The sequence below is a fragment of the Zeugodacus cucurbitae genome, chromosome 6, assembly GCF_028554725.1.
Source record: "Zeugodacus cucurbitae isolate PBARC_wt_2022May chromosome 6, idZeuCucr1.2, whole genome shotgun sequence".
Taxonomy (NCBI): Eukaryota; Metazoa; Arthropoda; class Insecta; order Diptera; family Tephritidae; genus Zeugodacus; species Zeugodacus cucurbitae.
Window position 1 is genome coordinate 54,373,383 of NC_071671.1, and position 23,809 is coordinate 54,397,191.

Below are 23,809 nucleotides of genomic sequence, written 5' to 3' on the forward strand. Positions count from 1 at the left end.
TCAAGGGAAGCGTGGATCTTATTAATTGGAAGTTGGCATCATAATGAACGGCATATGCATATCTAGCAACGCAAAAAAGTATGCAATGAAATCCAAGAGGTATTGAATTAAGTTAATTTAATAGGGGGAGTATTTGCAAATATGGTAGATATGTAAAATGCAGAGACTAGAATGGTTGATAAGGAAATTAATAAATACAATTAAATAGGAAATTTATATTTTTTCTCATCAACAAAATTAAAAATTGAAAAATTATTGATTGGTGTACTTAATCGTGTTTAATGTGAAGCAAAATTATATTTTTGAATTTTTTATTCCCTAAAAGACTATCAAAAGGTAGTCCAAACGTTATTCTTAATGGGTTAGGTGGGTTTCAAAATAAAAAAATTAAACAAAATGGTTATGTTCTTATTAAATAGATTTAAAATAGTATCCAAAAATATCAAACCAATCCGAGTAATATTCTAAAAGATATACCTGTTGGGAGTTCCACCCATCAGGCCACGTCAGTAGAAATGTAAAACTTTAAATGTCTTTATCTCAAATCTCAATATTTCATGTCGGTGGACACGATTTCTCGAAAAGTTATAAAACGATTTTGTTCAAATTTTGCACACATCTTTAAAATAACATTATCTAGTTAATGAACGAAGGATTTTTTTGTAAAAATGATTGTAATTTTTTCGAGCCAATATATGGCAAAAGTTTGACCAAAAAGTGATTTGTTTGGTTAAAATTCTGTTAAAAATTCCAATTTCAATTCAATATTTTATTTTTTCCTTTGTTCATTAACTAGATTTATCTATTTAAAATCAAAATATTTTTGGATTAATTATTTTGGATGAACCAAAAATTAGTTGTGATGTCCACGTCAAGGCCTTTTTTTGATGCACCAGCGTGCCAACGGCTGAGTTTTCGATATTTTTAAATGAAAATTTCACAAAATACTGTTTAAATATGTATCGTTGATATGCTTAATTGTTTACATGAAATATGTGATTGTATATAATAAAAAAAATAATTGTAAAAATACCCTTGGTTTTAGCCTCTGAAACCCACTTAATCCCTTAAACACACTTTAAAAAAGATTGTCTGAAAGACACTGTTAATAATAATTAAAATTCCACTTTAGTACTATAAGTATTGTACTGACATTTTTTTAATTATTAAAAATGAACCAAAACTAAATTTCGAATTTTATGATTAATTCATTCGAAATTCAGTAAACATGCGCATTATTTTTCTAAAATTCTAATTTTAAAGGTGTAGTGTGGTAATATGTATAGGCAAATGGTGGGGGTAATTGCATTAACTCTGGCGATTTAGAAACTACTGTGTAAGTACATAGATGCCACTAAGTAGTAATTGCATTAGTGCAAGTAATTATTTACTCACTGTTGCCGCTATTAAAGACTTGTAAGCGATTATTGATTTATTTGTGTGTTAAGTGGTCTCTGCTGATTTCTATACTATACATATTTAATAAGCATGCGTGCACCCTTATGATTAAACAAGTGCTGAATTATGAATTTGTATACCGCATTAAGAACTTAATATATCAAATATGTTATTTGTGTAACGATAGTAGTCTATTTAGAGTAATGACTCCTGCAATGGAAGAAAATATAGTAAATGTAATTTAATATATATAATTATAATTGCATTCATATTTCTAATAATCAATCATTCATATGGAAAAAGCAAAAAAAAAAAATAAATAAATGTGTGAGTATTTAATTATAACTAAATTGAATGCAATATTGGATTTTATGATAATTTTTTATTTGAATATTTTCTATTTAATCAATTAAAATTTGCATACTTTTTGTTTTATATTACTCAATTTGTGTAAGTTCTAAAATTGCATCAAAAATGTCAGTTTTTACACACATTTACATTAATTTAGCTGTGGCGAGTTTTATTTGCACACAGATTTATATAGAGTACTCATAAATAATTGGCAAGGGAGTGTTGATATCTAGGGTAAAAGCTTTTTAATATCACAGCGTTATTGTATTATACAATTACGTGCAAATAATGGTTAGCCATATTAAATAAAGATAATTCGTTTACACTACATGCATTTGTATTGAAACCAACTTCAAAAGGTAAGTGGTAAGTGGTAAATGTAAATAATGCTCGTACTTACCTTTCTTTTACAAATAGAGAGTTCATTCACCTACTCACGTCATACACATATTTGTTGAATAGAGAAAGTTAAATGGTATTTTATATGATTTATGGCATATATCTACTACATTTATCATTTAAATAGATATATAAACTTTTCAAAATTAATATAAATATATGAATTATCAAAAAATGTATCTAAAGTATAAAAATAGGAGAATATGTTTGCATTTACCCATATACCGAAGAGAACCTGATGCTTTCCGAATATGGTTTATTGTTATCTCCTTGAAATTTCTCAAGTTCCTTTTCGAGCTGGAGATTAGTTATCTACCCAATATTCCCAGTCTTTAACTTCAGACAGAATCATTGAGGCTCTGGCCTATTTGAGAAAACCCTTTAAAATGAGATAATCCTTTTTTTCGGAATTGGTCTTTTTAGCAGTTGTTACTTAATTCATACGCAGTTTGGGGTTTGCCATTTCATAACACTAAACGGCTGAATTTGGTATCCCCGCAAAACTAATACGGCTGTGTAAACTGACGTTGAGCAACACCAAAAGTTCCGTCAGGATCGGGAAGGACCTCTTCGAGCCGTTCGATACCAGACGAGGTTTCAGACAAGGTGACTCACTACCGTGCGACTTCTTTAACTTGATGCTGGAGAAAATTATAAGAGCTGCAGAGCTAAATAGAGAAGGTACAATCTTCTACAAGAGTGTACAGCTACTGGCGTACGCCGATGATATCGATATCATTGGAAACAAAACCCGCGCCGTTGGTTCTGCTTTTTCCAGACTGGATAAGGAAGCGAAGCGTATGGGTCTGGTGGTGAACGAGGACAAGACGAAATATCTCCTGTCATCAAACAAACAGTCAGCGCATTCGCGTCTTGGATCCCACGTCACTGTTGATAGTCATACCTTTGGAGTAGTAGATAATTTCGTCTACCTGGGAACCAGCATCAACAACACGAACAATGTCAGCCTGGAAATCCAACGCAGAATCACTCTTGCCAACAGGTGCTACTATGGACAAAGTAGGCAATTGAAAAGTAAAGTCCTCTCTCGACGAACAAAAACCAAACTCTACAAGTCCCTCATCATTCCCGTCCTACTTTACGGTGCAGAAGCGTGGACGATGTCAACATCCGATGAGACGGCACTAGGAGTTTTCGAGAGAAATGTTTTGCGAAGATTTATGGTCCCTTAAACATTGGCAACGGCGAATACCGCAGACGATGGAACGATGAGCTGTATGTGTTATTCGACGACATAGACATAGTCCAGCGAATAAAAAAACATTGGCTACGCTGGCTAGGTCATGTTGTTTGAATGGATGAAAGTGCTCCAGATCTGAAAGTATTCGATGCAGTACCCGCTGGTGGAAGCCGAGGAAGAGGGAGACCTCCACTCCGATGGAAGGACCAGGTGGAGAGGGACCTGGCTTCGCTTGGTATAACCAATTGGCGCCAAACTGCCAGAAGGAGGGATACGTGGCGCGCTGTTTTGGACTCGGCTATAACCGCGTAAGCAGTGTCTACGCCAGTCAAGAAGAAGAAGCACGGCAAAATCGACTTTTTTTCTGGGTATTGGACCAAAATATAATGTATATATACATATATATAATTTCCCAGAAGATTGAGTCATAGGTAAAAAAAAGTGTATTCCCTGATTTTGAAAGTTAGTTTCCAGAATCGAATTGTTGAACTTTCCTTAACTCGAATCACCATAATTCACAAAAAAACTTCGAGTTAGAGAGACTTTCGAGTTACGGAAGGTAATTTGTATGAAATTTGACTTATATTGCCAACTCAAGAGTTCGAGATATGGAGAATTTCGAATTATAGAAGTTCGAGTTATGGAAGTTCAACTGTATTTGGTTTCGAAATTCGAAAGAATTATGTTTTTTAATCGTATTAATTTCAAGATATAGTTAATAAAAATACGAAAATGCGCATATTATCTATATTTTTTTTTCTTAACTTAATGGTGTATGCAAGATGCCTTCATAGGTGTCAGTTAGATCTTTCAAAAAAAAAAAAAAAATATAATGTTATACCGAAAAATACTTATAACATCTGTCATCTGAAAAATAAAGCTAAATTCTTGGCCATAAGTTCAAATTACAATTTTATTTCTTCTTTTGAGCGACATGTCCACAAAAAGACACAATTTATATTATTTATTCCATCCTACGGACTTCTAAAGGACTAGTGATTCATCAATGTGTCGCTGGTATAGTTTGAAAAACGGAGATATAAAGAATTGTTCAGTTTGCCCCCCTTCGAATACCTTGTGGAATCTGGGAGCTGAATTGATAGACAGGAAGAGAGTAAGTCCTTAGAAATAATTTTTTTTATCATTTTAGAATGATCTGTGTTTATCAAATACTTCGTTAACATAGCTCCCCCACAATATTTTCTCGAATGAAATTTAATGATATATATATATAAGTGTTAATGAAATATTCTTCCGAAAGCCCAATAAAATAATAAAATTATATTTAGCTTTTGGTAATATACATATAAAGTATTAAAATGTTTGTTGGTTAAGGATGTTAAACAAAAATATATAATATTTCTTTAATTATTACTAATTTTTATTGTGAAAAATAAATATTAAATAATCAAAATAAAACGTTAAAAATGCCACGAAGCAAAGTGAGAACACCATGTGAAATTTTGCTAATAGCATTGAGTTTTATGCATTTTATTTTCAATTCATCATTTCTGCCTTTCCCATTAGTTTTCATTGTGGTTTTCTGTGTTTTTCATCTGTTTAAATTTAATTTTGCAGTTTCTTACATACATATAATGCCGGTATACATTTTTCCCAGTTTTTGCATTTGCAGAGCGTTTTTCCACAAGATAACGCAACAACTGCATACATCTATGCGATAAATGTATGTATGCGTGTGTGTGGATGCACATACTTATGCATACAGCTAAATGAACTGTAAATCATAAAGCAAACTAAATGCAGACAAACTTACAAATAACGGTAATCGCACATAAAAATTTGCAATTTTTTATATTTTAATTTAAGTACATAGTACATACGCACAATTAGCATGTTGTTGTTGTTGTTGTTGTTGTATTTTGCTTTGCTACCAGTAGCAAATAACATTTAATATGATTATTGCTTTACTACAAATGCAATTTACATATTTGTATTTATTTTCAAGTTTATTTTCCATTTGATTAAATCTACAAATGCTTTATTTGCTTATTTGTGTTGTTGTTTGTTGTTATTGTTTTTTGATAATGCATTTTATATTGTTGTACTTAGCGCATGGAAAACTAACGTTATACATGTATGAATGACTTTTGTGTTTGTGATTTTGTTGTTGTTGGTATTGTTGTGTTTGTTGGTGCAATTGGCATTGCATTAAGCGGCTGATTGTGTATATTGGCTAAATAATTAAGAATATTAATGGATTAATGTTCTCACTCATGCATGCAAATAATTTGATGGATCTGCTGCGTACATGTGTGAGTTTCAGTGCGTTTATGAGTTGCATAAATTATCATTAATTTTACTGTTATGAATGAGCGATGAGTCAAGGTTATTGGTTTAAGTAAGTGTGCATGAGAATTATGCTCTTTTGCGACAGAGGCTCAATTTGAAAATTATTTATGGTATTCAAAAAAGTTAGTTCTAGTTTTTGTTGTTGTAGTAATTTTTTCATATCTTTTTTTATTCTCAGCTTGTTTTTAAAAAATGTTGTTTCATTTTTTTTCTTCAATTTTTAATAAACTGAAAAATGTCACTTTTTTATTATTTTGTCTATTGATAACTACGCAACTTAACTATTATAATAAAAAAAATAGGGTTGCCATTTTTTCTAACAAATTTAATTTTTTTTTAAATATTTTCATTGCTAATTATAACAAAAAAATCAGGGTTACATTTATTACTGTTGACAAATTGTTTATTAAAAATATCGAAAAACGCAAAAAATATTTTTTTTATTCAATATTTTTGTATTAAATTTTTATGCACTGAATTTAAAATTTGTTTTAAAATTTTTTTCTAACAAAATTCCTCTGAATTTGATTTAATTATTTAATATTCAAACATGAAATTGTTTTTTTTTTTAATTTTTTAATTAATTAATTTAATAATTTAAACTATTTCTTCCGCGTTGCCATGTATTATTTATTAAAAGTATAATACATTTCAAAAATTATTATTTTTTCTAGTTTATTTAATTAATTAATTATTTTTTTTAATTTTTAGTACTGAAGTGTTTAAAAAATAAATAATTATATTTGTTCTTTTATTTCTCCGAATTTTTATTATTTGAGGCTTTTAATATGCAAAATTTGAATTATATTTTAAACTATTTTTTCTGGTTTGCCATTTATTATTTATTACAAATTATTTAATAAACAAATTTTTTTGTTAATTATTATTTTTATATAGTTTTTATTAAATTGTTAGGCTTTTAAGAATAAAAAAATAAATATTATGTTGTTGTTCCGGCAAAATTCTGCGGAATTTTAATTACTTGCAAATTTAATTTTTAATTTTTTGAATTTTTTTTTATTTAATTTAAAATATATTTTTTATTTGTATGGTAATTAAAAAAAAAATAATAAAAAATATATCAAAATGTTATTTATTTTATATAGTTTTTTTGTCAATATGCTTGCTTGCATATTTCATATTTTGCGTATACAATTTCGGCTTGCTCTGCTTTTATGTGAATTTTTCGCATCAATTATACATACATATGCAGTGGTATATTATTTAAGTTATATGTATATATAATATTTTTTATTTTATATTTTAATACATATATATATATGTATAGCTATGTGTATGCATTAATTTTGTATATTGCATATGACGGTTTTCTTTACTTGTATGTATGTGTATAGATAGCATTTATGGGTAGCTGTGTCACTATGTATGTAGTTGTATGTACGCATGAAAATATTTTGTATTTTATTACATTAATTTTATTTTCGCCATTACCATTTAAACTGCTTTTATGTAAGTTTGTAATTAATAATTTTTTTTGTTTTGTTTTTTTCTTGTATTTAAATTTTGTTTTTCGTTTCTATGCGATTGATATGGTTAAGTTGATGAGTTGTGTTGAGTTTGACATTTGCTTTAGCTGTCAATTCTGAGTTGTTGACGTTTCGGTGACATTTGCACTTGCGCATGCATAACGGTATTTCATTTCATTATATTTTTTTTTGTTGTAATTTTAAAACTATTCATATACTTGTTTGTATGCGTGACATTTTAAAGTAATTGGTTTTAATATTTGATTTCACTTGTTGTTATTTTTGTTGTATTTTTATACATGTAGATGTGTGTGTGTTTTATGGTATATATGCGTGTATATATATGGTTTTGGTAAATTTAAGTTTTTCTTTTTTTTATTGGAAAGCCTGTCAAGTTCTATATAATATAGTACATAAATACATTTAAATTTTGATATTTTTTATTTTTATTTATTTTTTTTGGTAGAGAAGGTGGCTAGGTTGAGATTTTTGTTGTATAGTGTAGTAAATATTTGGTTCACACATGCTCGAATATATTTATTGATACATTTTATATTACTATTTTATTATATTATGTCCAAATATTGCGTGTATGCATTTATTTGAGTGTGTTTTTTATGTTTAAAATATTTTTTTTATTTTGGTTTTTTGCTTTGCTTGGAGAAGACACAATTTTAAATTGACATATTGTGACTGAGTGCTCAAAAATATCAAAGTTTTTAATATTTAATTGTAGGGTGTTTTAAACTGAACTTTAATTTGAAAGGAATTAATTATAAGAAAAATAATACAGTTTCAAATCATTATATAAATATGATTCTTTAAAAAAAATATAATAATAAAAGTATTAAAAAATACCGATATGTTGTAAAAATATATTGAATATACCAATTTAAGAAGATAAATTTTCAAATTTGTATACTTTTCATTTTTAAAAGCATTTAATATTAATTTTTCAGTAAAAAATTGTACATTTAACTAATTAAATTTTATAAAAAATCGTAAATTTTTAATATTTTTAAAATCATTTATTATTAATTGTTCCATGAATGTTTTTTTTAATTATCATTTTCATAAAATTTATCATCTTTAAAATCATTTATTATTAATTTTTCCATGAATTTTTTTTAAATCATCATTTTCATAAATTTTATCATCACAAAAATCATTAATTTTTCATCGATATCTTTTTATGCGTAAATTTGTATTAAATTTTATTTTTAAATCATTTATTATTGTTATTAATTAGTTACATAAAATTCTTAAAAAATTGCATTTTATCGTCTTTAATATACTTTATTATTATATTTTCCTGAAAATGATGATGATGTTAAATGATTTAGCCATCAATTAATAAAGAAACGCAAAGTTTTATCCTTTTTGAAATCATTATTATTAAATTTTCAAAATTTTTTTCAATAAAAAATTAATTCAATATTCTAATATTCCAAAAATTCGTAAATTTTTATATCAATTTTTTTTAAATAATTATTAAATTAAATAAAAAAAAATCGTTTTATTTTTATAGTTTTAAAATCATTTATAAGTAAATTTTCCAGGGATTTTTTTGAATTAATTAAATAAATAAATAATTTTAATTTTTTTTAATTAATTATTAAAATCATTCATTAAAAATTTTTCATCAAAATTTTTTATAAATTAATTAATAAATTAAATTTCCTAAAAATTCGTATATTTTAATCTCTTCTTATTTTTTTTTTAATAATTAACTAATTAAATTTTATATAAAACCCTTTAATTTTTATTATTTTTAAAATCAGTTATAATTAAAATTTCCAGTAAATGTTTTTTAAATTAATAAAATAAATCTCATAAAAAATGGCAAATATTGACCCTTTTCAAAATCATATTTTTTTATAAAAAATTAATTAATTAAATTTTTTAAAATTTTAATTTTTTTTTTTTACTTTTATCTGATTTTTATCATAAATTTTGTACTATAAAAATGAATAATAACAATTTAAAACGTGTTGAATATTAATTTTGTGTTTTTGAGAAATATTTCGAAGGTACTCAATAGGGAAGTAATTGTTCTGTTCGTATAATGGAGAATATTTCTATGCATTAAAATAGCATAATTTTGAAAACTACATATAGTTGTGACTTCAATAATATATATCAAATACTATATATGAGTTAAATTTTTCCCAATATAAGTGCGTTTTTCCGAAATTAAATCATTTTTACACAACACCCTATACATCTAATGGGTTCCAAAGGAGGTAAATGACAGACTAGATTCTTTAATTTTTTTATAAAATTTCAGTTTTGTGTTAAATTTTCGCTAAAACAACAGAGCTTTAGAAGCATTGAACCATTAATATGTACATATGTATATATATTTTATATAATTATGTATTTCATTAGGATTAAACATTTGTTTTGGTGCATAAATTTTCTTCTTGTGCAAAACAAAAATATAAAATAATTTTTTTCTTTCGTTATTTAACTACATTAATTACATGTGTACCTTATTTGTAACAAGCTAGTTGTAATGATTAACAATGACTAATAATGGGAAAAAGTTAGCGGTAAACGCTGAACTTGCGCGCTTGCACCATCATTTGCTTGCCGATCGCTATGAATATAACGGTGTATATGTCTATATCGCATATAAGACTTTAATACCTTCAGACGTGTATATTCAAGACATATGAATAGTTATATATATGTATATGCATTTACTAATGCTTTTCAATTATATCCATACTAAGTACTGTAATTGTTTTAAATATCTATGTATATATAATATATATATATAAGTGGTATATGCCAAAGTATAAGTATAAATTTTAAGCTAATTTTCTTTAATATCAGTTATAAATATTTCTCTTTCTTTTTATTTTATTTATTTTTTTAATATTTTTTTGTTGTTTTCTTCTTTAGTTAGTTTGTAATTGTTTAAGTACCTACTTGTCGTTTAAATTGTTCAATACAATAATAAATTTCTTGCTGCCACATTTGTGTAGCGCATTTTCGCTTGTTCTAAATATCAATTAATCGCATCGAATTTCATCCGATTTCTTTGTTTCTATCATTAGTGCACCGATTTTAAGTTTGTTGTATCGAACTTAGAAACGCCGGATCAACCGAAGCGACTTTGGCGGTCAGAAAGGCATGCATACAAAAGAGTAAACTTTGCAGCACTTGACATTCCAGTTCCTGTTTTAGAAGGGAAATATAATAAGAAATAAGGGATACTTGAGAAAGAAGTTATTTTTTTACATTTCATTTAGAGAAAAAAGAGGAATGAAACTATGTAAATATTGGGAAAAAACTATTAATATAAGGAATTAATATTATTGAAAAAGGAAGCCAAAAAAAATTAACTGATTACTTTTTTATAATAGAGTTAATGTCATCAATTGTAAAAAAACACAAAACAAATAGAAAATTATCCAAAATTAATGGTTAAGAGTGGAAACACCTACATTTTCTTTAGAAACGAGACTTAAAATAAGTTTAATTTAAGAATATGGAATTTTATCGGATTGGTCAGTAAATAAACTAAAATATATTAAAGCAACCTAAAATATTTTCGGAACCATTTCAGTTTACAATAAAGTTTTAAACAATTGGGAAAATTGATTTTTAATAAGAGAATACTTTTTACCAGAGAATACTTATACATAAAAAATTGCCTAAAATGTTTCATGTACACCGGAAATTATATATTCATTCATTGCATCTCATCTGCTCCTGACAGCGTTTCAAAGAAGCATTATTTTCTGTATCCAAAATATTGCAATGGGATAGAGTTGGTTAAGCACAAAATTTTATCTTCTTAACGCCATATAAATAGAGTAATACTTATTAAGAAATTACAAAGGGATAAATCAATTTTGTATTGTCTGATTAACGTCTACAACATATCGAGAATATTGTCCGAAACCTCAGTCAATTTGAGTAATATTTTTGGAGGTACAGTCTGAAGAAGTTTCGCACTACAGTGTAGCTGGGGGTATCTTAAAACATCGAAATCGTTGCACTCAAAACTGTGTTTTCAAAAGCGGTTTTCAATACTTTCTTGAGATAGAATTTACATGGACTAAAATATCGTCCATATTTCCATATTTTTTAGTTGTCCCGGAGGTTCGCGGGAAAGAACAAGTAACAATGGCAGAATTTTTAATGTTTTTTTTTTAATTTTTTTTCAGTAAATCTTCACAAAAATATATATTTAATTTTTCAAAATAAAAAAAAAAATATTGAAAATAGTTCGTATAAAACCCATATATTGAAACAAAACAGCTTTAGAACCATTTACTGATCCATTTTGACTATGTTTGTCACTGCGTATACGTAACAAATAGGTTATCGAACACTGGAGCAAAGTATACATTGTCAATGTAAATGACTAAAGGATAAGTTAGTTTTCTACAAAATGGAAAAGCTAAAGATTATAATTTATTTTATATCTGCATAGTTTTCTATCACAAGAGAGCAGACTAATTTTAGTAAAATTCTGCTAGATACAAAGAGATATTTGTTTGTATAATACATAAATAATCACATTTTATTCATGTTAGAGCTCTATGAATTTCAGACCTGCCCCCATCTGTTCATAGACTTTTTACATCTGAGAAACATACCTATTTGGCTTTTGCTGCTGAAGGCTGAACAGGATACAGCCAGTTCTCTTTTTCGATATTTACTATTTTCGGTTAGGAGTACTATTCACGAAAATTATAGATTCCAGTAGGCTTGGAAGATCTTCTATAGTTCGCTTAACACTGCTACTGAAAATGTCTTGTGATTGAGTGTATATAACTCCAATAAAATGATTAAAAATATGTGATTTTATTAGGCATTGAAACTCTGCTACATTAAACGTCATAATTTTGAGCTAAAGTACATTTTACAGAAGTTTTTTTTAATAAGTAATTAGTAAAAAATCCAAACAAAAGAGCTTTAAAATCGAACAACAACAACATTTTCCAAACAAATTTAAACTTTTCATATTATGCATCCCCCATTGACCAACACAATTTCAATGAAAAATCCATACTCCTCTTATATGTATAATGAAAGCAATCAATATATGGGTCACCAAGCTGCATCAACTACAAATATACCGCATCATTGTACAACAATGGATTTCAACATCAACAACACCCCTCATTCGCTAAAATATATGTAGCTATAGCCTACTTCATCATAAAAACTAAATAGTACATACTAAGCCATAATGATCATCATAAACACAAACTACAGCATAACATACATTTTATGCCTGCCAACGAGGCACTTCTCAAGAAAGTTTTTCAGAAAAACTTCGATGCAAAAGTACTCTAAAAGCAACTCTATAAAAATACAACTCTATAATATACAGCGAATGAGCGAGTGAGTAATAGAGGGAGGGGACGGCATGAGAATTAATACAGTGAAAAAATTTCAAATGAGCAGTTACAAATGCAGCACTCGCCGCCAATGCGCTCGAACCTAGTGTAACTGTATAGAAACTGTAATGTAAAAACAACTACAAATTCATGCCGTTGTTTCTATTGAAGAAAGAAATACTAGGCACTTCAAGAAAAATAGAAAAGTAGAGAGCGCAAAAAAAAGTGAAAAATGCGGAAATAGTAGTGAAATAAAAAGCTGGAGTTATGGCAACAAAACTATACACTACACTACCACTTTGACAATATTGGTACACTGGTTACGTATACGCCACGTTGTACCGACTCTAATACGCTTTTAAATTCAACAAAACAAAAGGAAGAAAGTAGAAAAAAATAAGTATGGGCAAAATTGTGAAATGGCACTTCATTGCGGCTGTCACACGGCTTACGCGACAGTCGCCCGCCGGCTGCCTGTGCCCCCTGCGCCCTCTCGACATGCTTTTGCCATTGCTTACAGCATTGCTGAACTCATTACCATCAATCATAAGCGTTATAATGAAAGTGTGTAAAGAGGAAAGTTGTGGAAATATGCGCGGACTAAGATGGTGGCTATGCTATACTAGATTTAAGTGCGTGTTGTTGTTGCATATACATATATATATAGAAAATGTACTTACTTTTGTTTCAATTGCACGCGTTTCATGATCCTGAAAATGTAGTTTTAATTTTGATTTGCCGTCATCGCTGGAACCGCGTAGTTGTGAGAATTTATACTGCCAAACGATGGCCGAGTCGGCACCTTCCGCCAGCGAGAACCCGGACTGCCAGTCTAAAGTTAGACCGCCACTCTTGCCATGATGTGAGACGGCGAAAGTTTTGCGCTGCGGCAACAAAGCAGAAGAAGAAAAGCATAATTAAATAATGCAAAGTTATGAATGAGGTGCTAAGCGAAAGAAGAAAAAGAAAATTTAAATAATGAAAATTATGCAATGCTGTATTAATACTCATACAGAGAGCATCTAATAAGAAATTTATATTAATTATATAAACAAGAGCTTATTATAACTATTTAAAATTAGAACGCTAATAAATAATCTGAAATATAAAACATACACAAACACACACACAAATGCACACAAAGCTTCAGATTTCCGTCAACTTTATTAATCCGTTGTCATTCATCTCAATGAAGTTGCCATTTTCGACGCATTCAAGCAGAGCAATGCTGCTGCGTTGTTGTAGTCTGACTTGGCTTAATTTATAAATAATGTGACAACGTTGTGGCAATAAGCGAATCAAAAAGTTTAGCCACCAGCAAGATGGTTCAGTTACCAACGCGCATAGCAATATGTACGCACTTGTACTTGGCGGCTAAAAAAATAAAGCGGACTTGTAAAAGTTAGCTGTCTGTATGTAACTATGTGTTAGTGTAAAAGCTTAAGCAAGTTAAGTATATTTTCTTGCAACTGCTAGCAGCGAGTTTTAAAGCGCTTTAACACCATTAATCAAGCCTGCTTAACAGCGCCTTTGTGGTGACCTCAACCAGTGCGATAAAATTCAATTATTTCAACAGCTGAAATTAATAGCTTTCCAGGGAATTTATAAATGTATGAATATAAACTTGTTAAGAAAGTGGAATGCGCTTGCTTGCCAGCTGCATATATGAGTTGTATTATATTTTTAAGGCGTTGCGTGGGTTTCAGGGCTTTTTATACTTTTTATTGTATTATTAAATTCCATAATATCTCTAGAATATTGTGCTAAAAATGAATGTAGATACAAGTAATAGTTTTGGGGATACTGAAGAAATTTATGAAGTAGTTGCACGCTGCAGTATAGTCTTATTGTCACTAAAACATTTAAAACGCGTTTTTCGCAAAACTGTGTCTTTAAAGTCACTTTCCAAGACTTCTCAAGAACTACTCACCGATCTTGATTAAATTTTGGACAGGTTTTTGAGATACAATTTACAAGAATTACAGGATGAACAAATAACCGCAAAATTTTATTAAGTTTTTTATTTTCTTAAAACATCTGAAAAAATAAAATTTTTTTCCGTCATCCAAGTTCTGTTTAAAGTCTTAACTAAGCACATGTTTTTAATTTTCATCTCAAAAAATGTTTTTAGCGCGTTATGAAGTCAATGTGGTCGCACATTTTTCCCGAAGGCGACTGGAAATGATGTCACAATGCCAACATTTTTTTAATTTTTTAAAAATGTAATTTTTTTATTAAAAAATATTGAAAATACGCCATTTTGCCCCGTAAGATTACAATTTATTTGATAGTTTCTATATGAAAACCCTTAACTCCGTACTTGTTGAATTTCATTGCTTAAATAAAAAAATTTAACAAATGAAATGTCAATAAAAAAGTGAATACTTTTCTTCTAGCAAATTTAAAAAAATACACTTTTTACTCCAAAACAACCCTCAGATGGCTAGAGAATAAAAAATTACTTTCCATTTATTAAGTTGCAAACGCCCTTTAAAGAAATAACTGTGACTTAATTGGCTTGCGTGTGGTGTCGCACTAAGAATTAAAAAAAATTTCTACCCGTTATTTGCTGCCCTGTTAATAAACGTTAAGGATAAATGTGATTTTCCTGCATTTTGTTGAAGGTGTATGTAGTTTATACATTAAATTAATCTTAATGTAAAGCTTATACCACTATTCAGGACGTAATTTACTTTTCTCAATAGGGAATAGCCATAAACTAAATTTTATTACCTTTTCGACCGAAAAATGTTGATGACAACAAATGGTTATATGAGAGCAAATAGTTATCTTAACTTAAACCTGCTAATTTGTATTATTGAGTATTTATTAAAACCAATAAATTTATAAAATAAGTATTTATAGGAAAAAATGCTCTATTTGATGAAAGAGTTCTATGAAATCCATCTTTTATAGTACTACTAACAGAAAAATGTGTACCCTTTTCAAGAAAGGCATATGTCTGAGACAAATTCTGATGATAACAGCTAGGGCAAATGATCTACAAATTTTTCGATTCCATTCTATAATAGCGCTTGGTTTTGGTGATTATGTCTTTATCTTTAAATTTCTTACCAACGAGTATTTTAGAGGACATACAGAAACATCAGAGTACTGATCCGAAGATTATGTTGGAAACGTTTTAATCGCTTTGTGACACTGTGGCATTGCCTTGATTGGGAGATTTCATGATACCCAGTTCGGAGAGCTTACGCATAATGAAATATTTAGGATCTTTATATTTAAGGTAATAAGAGCTTATTACGTTCGGATAGAGTTGTTGTATATTAAACAAAAATACAAATTTGTTATTGTGTCAATTTTTAGTGTTTTCATTCGGTGAAAATGCACCCGAGTTCAAAAGTTTAGTTCTTTGAAACCAAATTACTCATCGGCAGTGATGTAACGGTTAATATCTTTCAAAACAATATTTCTGAAAAAAGGTAAAATATTAAAAACTAGCAGAACGCTCCAGCTTCGCACGGGTTTAAACAAATATTTCAAAAGTTATACGATTTTACACTCTCTCCCATACAATGTATGTAGTTTTCAGTTTCTTCATAGGTTCATTTAAAAACAAGTAAGGAAGGGCTAAGTTCGGGTGTAACCGAACATTTTATACTCTCGCAATTTATATATATAACTTTATTTATATTATATAATACACAATTTGACCCACATATTCGTCATATATATTGTATAAAGTCCATTGAAAGTTGGAAACCATAATATTAGATTAGAAGCACCGAGGTCCTCGTGTTCGATATATGGGGCCTTAAAAACCTATGGTCCGATTTCGGCGATTTTTAGAATGGGGCTGCCACACTATAAACATAGTATTTGTTCAAAGTTCTGCACCGATATCTTCACTAGTGCTTACTTTATATATTGTAAAGTAAACGATTCAGATTGTCTTCAAAGTTCTGGTATATAGGAAGTAGGGGTGGTTGTGAAGCGATTTGGCCTATTTTCACAACATATCAGTGGGATGTAAGGAAACTATTACAAACCAAGTTTCATTGAAATCGGTCGAGTAGTTCCTGAGATATGGTTTTTGACCCATAAGTGGGCGACGCCACGCCCATTTTCCATTTTGTAAAAAAATCTGAGTGCAGCTTTCATCTGCCATTTCTTCTGTAAAATTTAGTGTTTCTGACGTTTTTCGTTAGTGAGTTAACCCACTTTTAGTAATTTTCAACTTAACTTTTGTATGGGAGGTGGGCGTGGTTATGATCCGATTTCTTTCATTTATGGACTGTATTAGGAAGTGGCTAAAAAAAAACGACTGACGAAAGTTTGGTTTATATAGTTCAATTGGTTTGCGAGATATGTACAAAAAACTTAGTAGGGGGCGGGGACACGCCTACTTTCCCAAAAAAGTTACATCCAAATATGCCCCTTTATAGTGCGATCCTTCATACCAAATTTTATTTCCATAGCTTTATTTATGGCTTAGTTATGGCACTTTATGTGTTTTCGGTTTTCGGCATTTTGTGGGCCGATTTTGCTCATTTTCGAAAGCAACTTTCCTATGGTGCCACGAAATAAGTGTGCCAAGTTTCATCAAGATATCTTAATTTTTACTCAAGTTACAGCTTGCACAGACGGACGGACGGATGGACGGACGGACGGACAGACAGACATTCGGATTTGAACTCCACTCTTCACCCTGATCACTTTGGTATATATAACCCTATATCTAACTCGTTTAGTTTTGGGTGTTACAAACAACCGTTATGTGAACAAAACTATAATACTCTCTTTAGCAACTTTGTTGCGAGAGTATAAAAAAAAGTAAAATGAGAAAAATTCGAACAGCGGTGCACACGCTCCATACTCGACTCTCAAGCAGGTTCATGGGAGGTTTTGAAATTTTGTGCAGCAAGCAGCTGCGAGCGCTCGTTACTCGACTATCTGGCACGCGATTGTGATGCGAAGAGAATGACTTACAAGACGATTTTCAGTTTCAGATTAAGATTCTCCATTCTTGTTCTTTTTAATACCCTCACCTGGTAACTATTTCCAGAAAGTTGAGATTTTAGCAAAAAATATAGCCTATGTTACTCGGGGTGAATGGTGATTTCCAATGAACGATTCTTCACGTCACAGTAGTTTTTGAGTTTATTCATTACAAACATACATACAAATCTTTCCTCTTTATAATAGTAGTATTGATTACAATACATATTTCAGTTATTTATTTGAATCCAGATCTATTGTAACGAGTTGAAAGCTTTCATAGAAAAAATATTTCTTTTAAAATTTAAATTTGATGAGTTTTAATGAACAAACCTTCATAGTTTCTAAATATTTCTAGCTGATAAGTATGTATTTGTTGTTTCCCATTCATTAATCGAAATATTCACCTCCTCAATTTCTAAAAAAAAAAAATTCCTGCTTACAAATTCTCCCATTCATAGCTAATGATTTCCATAATTTCCACAATTTCGAAACAATCAAAAACCACAGTGTGAAATGTCTGGCATGCAGATGCCAGATCTTTGTCAGCTGCTTTGATTGAACTTTAGCCAATTTGCATACAACTTGCAGTTGTGTGCACTAACTCACTGCCGTTTGCATGTATGTGTGTACAGAGCATATAGTAGTTAAAGGCACGCAACTAGTCACATCATGAAATTCTTATCGATTTCCCACAATTCTGCTTCGCCTTAACATTTCCACACTTTACTGGTAAGAGCTAACAAAACGAATGGGAAGGAAGCAGCACACGGACATACACAATTTTTTTGCATGTTCACAAATAGTTCTTAATACTTAGTTTGGTTGGTAGCTTGCTAGAATTGTTGTTGCAAAAAAGTTCGGTAACTATCGGTACCTTGGCACTACAACAAAAATGCGCAAAAAAGAAAGAAAGATCTATGTGTGTTTGTGTGTTATTATGAAATCACCGCATTATAACGGCGGTCATTGTACTTGAAGCAAATAAGCAGACGACGAGGTCCTTTGAATGCCAACAACCAACAACAACCAAAGTAGTAACAGTAACTTTTCGGCATTATTCGTATAAATGAGCAAGCATTTTTTTGTTTAAGCTTGCAAGTCCTCGAACAAGTTGGTAGTGAGCAACAGAATGGTAAGAGCTGCGGTGACCAATGGACATTATGGCAAAGTTATGTTAAGCAAAAGTTAAGAGTCGAAAGCTCAAGGGCGGTGACGACGGCGACATGCGAGTGGAAAGTAGACATTCAAACACACACATTTCACTTATATGTAAGCTTATGAATTTTGGCTTGTGCATGTTCGTGACCACAACTTAATATGTATTAGCACATATGAGTTTCTGGCTATTGCCAGCCTTGTGATTTTAGTGTCTGGACTTGGTCTTAAATTGCGATTTGTACAAAAGCATGTAATATAGCTTTATTCATAAAGGTAGTAGCCATGTTCACACATATGCTTTTGTCAAATATTATGAGCGCAGGTTAGACATTGGCGTTGGCTTTACTGCTTTGTCCTTGGCAGCTGCGGTTTGTTTGCTAAACCTAAAGGTAAGTAAAATGTCACCATTAACTTTATTTATACTAGTATTTGTGCAAGCTTCTTCGCCAATAATATTATAAGTACTCTTTTATACAGATTTGTGGCAAATAGTGTACGGTATTTAATACAGTTGTGTCATACCAAAGAGTATTGTTGGAGAATATTTTTTTTATTGAATGTCTGGCCAAATTTTGTGAGATTTCTGTCATGTGCGAGAATAGATATGAGCTTTTAATTGAAACATTCCAATTTCCTAATGAATTTCATTATAATAGATCATAAATTAAATATTAGATAAGAAAATAATATTACGATTAGTTATCAAATATTCTCCTATAAAGTATGACAAATATATCCCTTCCGCTTTTTTGCTCCCAATGCTCTATACAAAGTGTTACAGTGATCGGATTTAGTGAATATCAAAATGCACCGTTTCGTTAGATAATATGTTTCCATCTAGACGACAACTTCATAATAACCCACTCGTAGAAGCCCCCCTCATCATTTGCGAAGAACTCGGACTTCTACTTTTGACAAGCCTCTTTTGAGTTCAACTTTATGGGCGTTCGCCATAGACAGGAACAGGTGGTAATCACTTGGTGCTATGTCCGGGCTATATGGTGGATGCGATAAAACCTCCCATCCGAGTTCCCGTAACTTCTGACGAGTCATCAACGAAGTATGTGGTCTGGCGTTATCCTGGTGGAACACTAGACCCTTCTTGTTGGGTAATTCTGGACGCTTCTGGTCGATGGCCTGCTTCAAGCGGTCCAGTTGTTCGCAGTAGATGTTAGAATTAAGCTTCTGGTCATATGGGAATAACACATAGTGGTTGCTTCCCTTTCAATCCCACCATACACACAGCGAAATAGTCAATCCCGACTTGGCCACTGTTTGGGACGATTCACCGGCCTTCGATTCACCGATTACGTCGCCAGTCAGCATCCGCTTCCCTTCCGTTTCAACATAATATTGCAGGGGTTGTTCGGTCTAGGAGGTTTTTTTGTGTCAAATCATGCGGCATCAAACATCAAGCTTTTTTCTGTATCCAGCCTTCTGCAGATGGATTAAAATGGAGTGGTGACTAACTCCCATTTTCTGGGCGATGTCACGAGATGCCACATGTCGGTCTAACTCTATGTTTTCCATGATTTGATTGGTATTCTTCGTCACATGTCTCCCGCCGGCTGGCTTATCCATGGTGTCGTTTTCACCCGCTCTGAATCGTCGAAACCATTCCTCTGCAGTTCGAAGTGATAGAGTACCATCCGCCAAAACACCATTAATCTCACGGAACGTTTCTCTAGCGGTTTTGCCTTCAACGAAGGACAACTTTATAATAGCGCGAATTGCGGCGTTAATGAACCATGTTTAACTGTTGAACGCAATATCCAAACTAATCATGCATAGCGTCGTTTTGTAGGTTATGTCAAGACCTTTCAAAGATGTATAGCATTGACAAGACAAAAAGGCGGAAGGGACATATTTGCCTATATGTATATATTAATATTAATATTTTTAATTCTTTGTTAAGACCCTTCAGAATTCTAAATATAGCTTTATATTCATCTACGGATGGATATACATATGTATTTGCAGCCTAATTTTGGTATTCGATTTGAAAAATTCAAATATATTTAGGTGAATTAATTAATAGGTTTTTATAAAGAAATTAAAAGATTAAAATAACATAAGTGACTACCAGCATTGGTTTCCATTACTTTTTTTTTTGGTAGTCAGTCATCAGTACCTCAATATTTCAATACAATTTGCCTGCACATTAATCTGCATATAATACACAGTTCTATAACATTGAAGCCAACAAAATTATATTACCCATTCATGATTTTCTGCAACTGACACACATTTCAACCGTGCCGCCAGAAAATTGTATTAAAACCATGAAAAATGAAAGGTCACCCAAACAAATAATGTCCTCTTGTCATTGAAAGGCAAGTGGGCTGCACTTAAGTGCAGCCTCAAGAGCGGCAACTGTATGTGTGTGTGGTTCAACGGTCAATTGGCTGCATAAATGCAAGTGAATTGCATCAATAAATTGTCTTTAATCTTGTGGGAATTTCTCTTCACTTGTTGCATATACTATAGTTGGTGTAGCTGCAGTTGGCTCAGTGACTATTTAATATCAGGTAATAAGGTGAAGAAATATCGAAGTAGTAGTATAGGTATTTTTTATTTCTTTTTAATAGATAAGCTCGGTTTTGATAATAAATCCGTGATTAGACCAAATTCGGAAGATTATATTTAGGAGATCTCAATTTAAAAATGGAGTGGTAGCTCCTTAACAGTAAAACTAGTGACTTAAAGTTTGCTCTTAGACGTCAGTTTCAACATTCAATAGTTTGATTAGTAGTGACATAAGCGGCCGTTTTAATGAAATCAGAAATTTTTAGGTGTTCCGTTTTTTCCATTTTCCGTTTTGTGTTGGTTGAAAAAACTTGTTGCTAGGATGATTTTAGTCCTTTAATGGCGTTTTAATAATCTCAAATGAATTTGAAGCATATGTATAATGGAGGGCGTTTCTCTTTAAATATGTAGGTTTCAAAATGAGGATGGAGGGAGGATGGAGTCATATGTAGAAGTTCAGGTATGTGAGGAAAGTTTCTGACTGTCATTCACTTGGAAGTGGCCAGGAACGATTCTTTTGCATGTGACTCAAGTAGCTCACGACTTCCAGTCTTAGACCAAGTATCCTCTGGGTAGCCAACAAACATGCGTTTGGAGGCGAGCTAAAGCGAGGAGGCGATTTCCGCTTATGCGGTTGTGCGTAGGGTTTGGGACCCACCACATAAAAACGAATAACCAATGATTTGATGACGACCACTGCATATACCGTTGGTGGAAGCCGAGGAAGAGGTAGGCCTCCACTCCGATGGAAGGACCAAGTGGAGAAGGACCTGCCTTCACTTGGTATTACCAATTAGCGACAAAATGCCAGAAGGAAAGATGCGTGGCGCGCTGTTGTGGACTCGGCTATAACCAAATAAGCGGTGTCTACGTAACTTAAGAAGAAGAAGATGGTTTCAAAAAGAAGAAAAACATATAATTTAATGTTATGGTCCAGAATTGAGATTTATTATAAAGACAAGGGCATGTCATTATGTTTTAAAAAAGATTTCGGGAAAGTGACCGCCGCGCCTGGCTAGAATACATAGTAAATTCCAGCCTAGAAGCCCAATTTTCGACAAATTTTTGCAGAAATTGGGGCCGCACGTCAGCATTAAACGTTGTTCCTGCGTAAGTCCATAAGTATTGAAAACCACACGGCTAAAAAAACACCTATTCGTTACATATACTACAATTGCTGTAAAACTATCGAAGATATGAAGAACATTTAATCAGTACTCTGCCTTTAAAGACTTGCTTTGCAATCACAAATTATCGATTGAAATCAAAATGATTTTATGCACCCTCAACAACAGTTATTTGCCGGCAGTTATGCAATATTATGAAACCCTGACCTTACATCCAACGAAATGCCTGCACTAATAACACATATCATAAAGCAACAACACACACACACAGAGAAGACGCGAGTATTACATGACGCACATGCGTGGCGCTATCCCAAAAAGGAACGTTCTGCAAAAGTTGTAAAGAGAATAATGCCAAGTACGTACGCAGAAATGAACATGATTATAAACAAAACTTCGTAGACAAGGTTAAGTTGCTACTAATTGCGGGACAACATGCAAAATGCCACAAACGACAATGATGCGTTGCTGCCACTGCCACAGCCACGAGCGGTTGGTTGGTTAGTCGTACAAGTGACTGACGGCCGGTAATTGCACTAATGGCAAGGCGAGGGCAAAAGACATACTACAAAGACAACGCACCGGCGCATTACACACATACACATGAAAATACACAAACAAAGAGTCGAGCATATTTACCGACCGTGGTGTGTGTTCGTCACATTCAAGTACTCAAACAACCGCAATTGTGTGTGCGCCGAGAGTTGTGGCATGTAATGGAATAACCGTAATAACCGTAAAATGTAAAATTGTCTCATTTGTTGAAGCGCTTGTGTATAAAATGGCATTTAGGTGGCTGTATTAAAACTAAATCGGTTTTATGCAACTCACAAGTACACATGCATACATACATACATACATATATAAATAAAATATATATAACTGTAAACAAATTACTTACGCCCAATTTAATAACGCTCGTCACTATGGCCGCATTCCAACTATTCTCAATGCGTAGCAACTCCTGACGCGTCTCGACGCTCAGATAGCGCGGCTCATGTCCGGAACTCTGCAGCAGAAAGCAATGCTGACGACTATCCACCGTTTCCGATTCTTTCACAACACGAAACATCGTCTGATAGACCTTGTAAGCCACCAGCGCCTTCGACAAACCGGCGACATTTAACTGTAAATGGTAGAAGAGAATAAAACGGTAAAGAAATTTGTGTTAGAACAATTATTTAGTATGAAAGGAAATAAAGCGACTCAACACAGAATGTCAGAAAGTAAGAAATCAGTGCATTCAACTAATAAATTAGCAGCGGCGCATTAAAATAAATTGGGAGGGACAGGCAACAATGCGAATTATTGCCGAGGCACAGCAATTCATTTGCCCACAAGTAATTTACTTTGCGCCTAAAAGCATATCTAATTTTCTTTTATTTTATTTCATCTCTTCTTCTTGAAAATGTACCGGAAAGTCCGCAGCGTTAAGACCAGAAAAAAGGAAATTGCATTTTGGAATTGATTGAAATGGCGGCCGCGCTTAATTTGGCGCAAACAATTGGCCAAAATTAAAGTGGTGAACTA

At 31.6% G+C, this 23,809-nt stretch overlaps 1 protein-coding gene across 3 annotated transcripts in view; it reads right to left on the reverse strand.

Annotated features, from left to right (window-relative positions):
- Positions 1–1,253: 1,253 nt before the first annotated feature.
- The window catches only part of LOC105219210 (gamma-1-syntrophin), a 149,409-nt gene continuing 126,853 nt past the window's right edge, over positions 1,254–23,809 (reverse strand). For 2 of the 3 annotated variants that reach the window (XM_054233649.1, XM_054233648.1), the window contains exons 12-14: positions 23,181–23,405; positions 13,187–13,390; positions 9,859–10,329 (exon numbers count right to left, since the gene is read on the reverse strand). In XM_054233649.1, the coding sequence (XP_054089624.1) occupies positions 10,219–10,329; positions 13,187–13,390; positions 23,181–23,405 (540 nt within the window). In that variant the 3' untranslated portion in view covers positions 9,859–10,218. Of the gene's footprint in view, positions 1,609–9,858; positions 10,330–13,186; positions 13,391–23,180; positions 23,406–23,809 lie in introns of those variants that run through there. The other variant, XM_054233650.1, reaches the window with a different exon arrangement.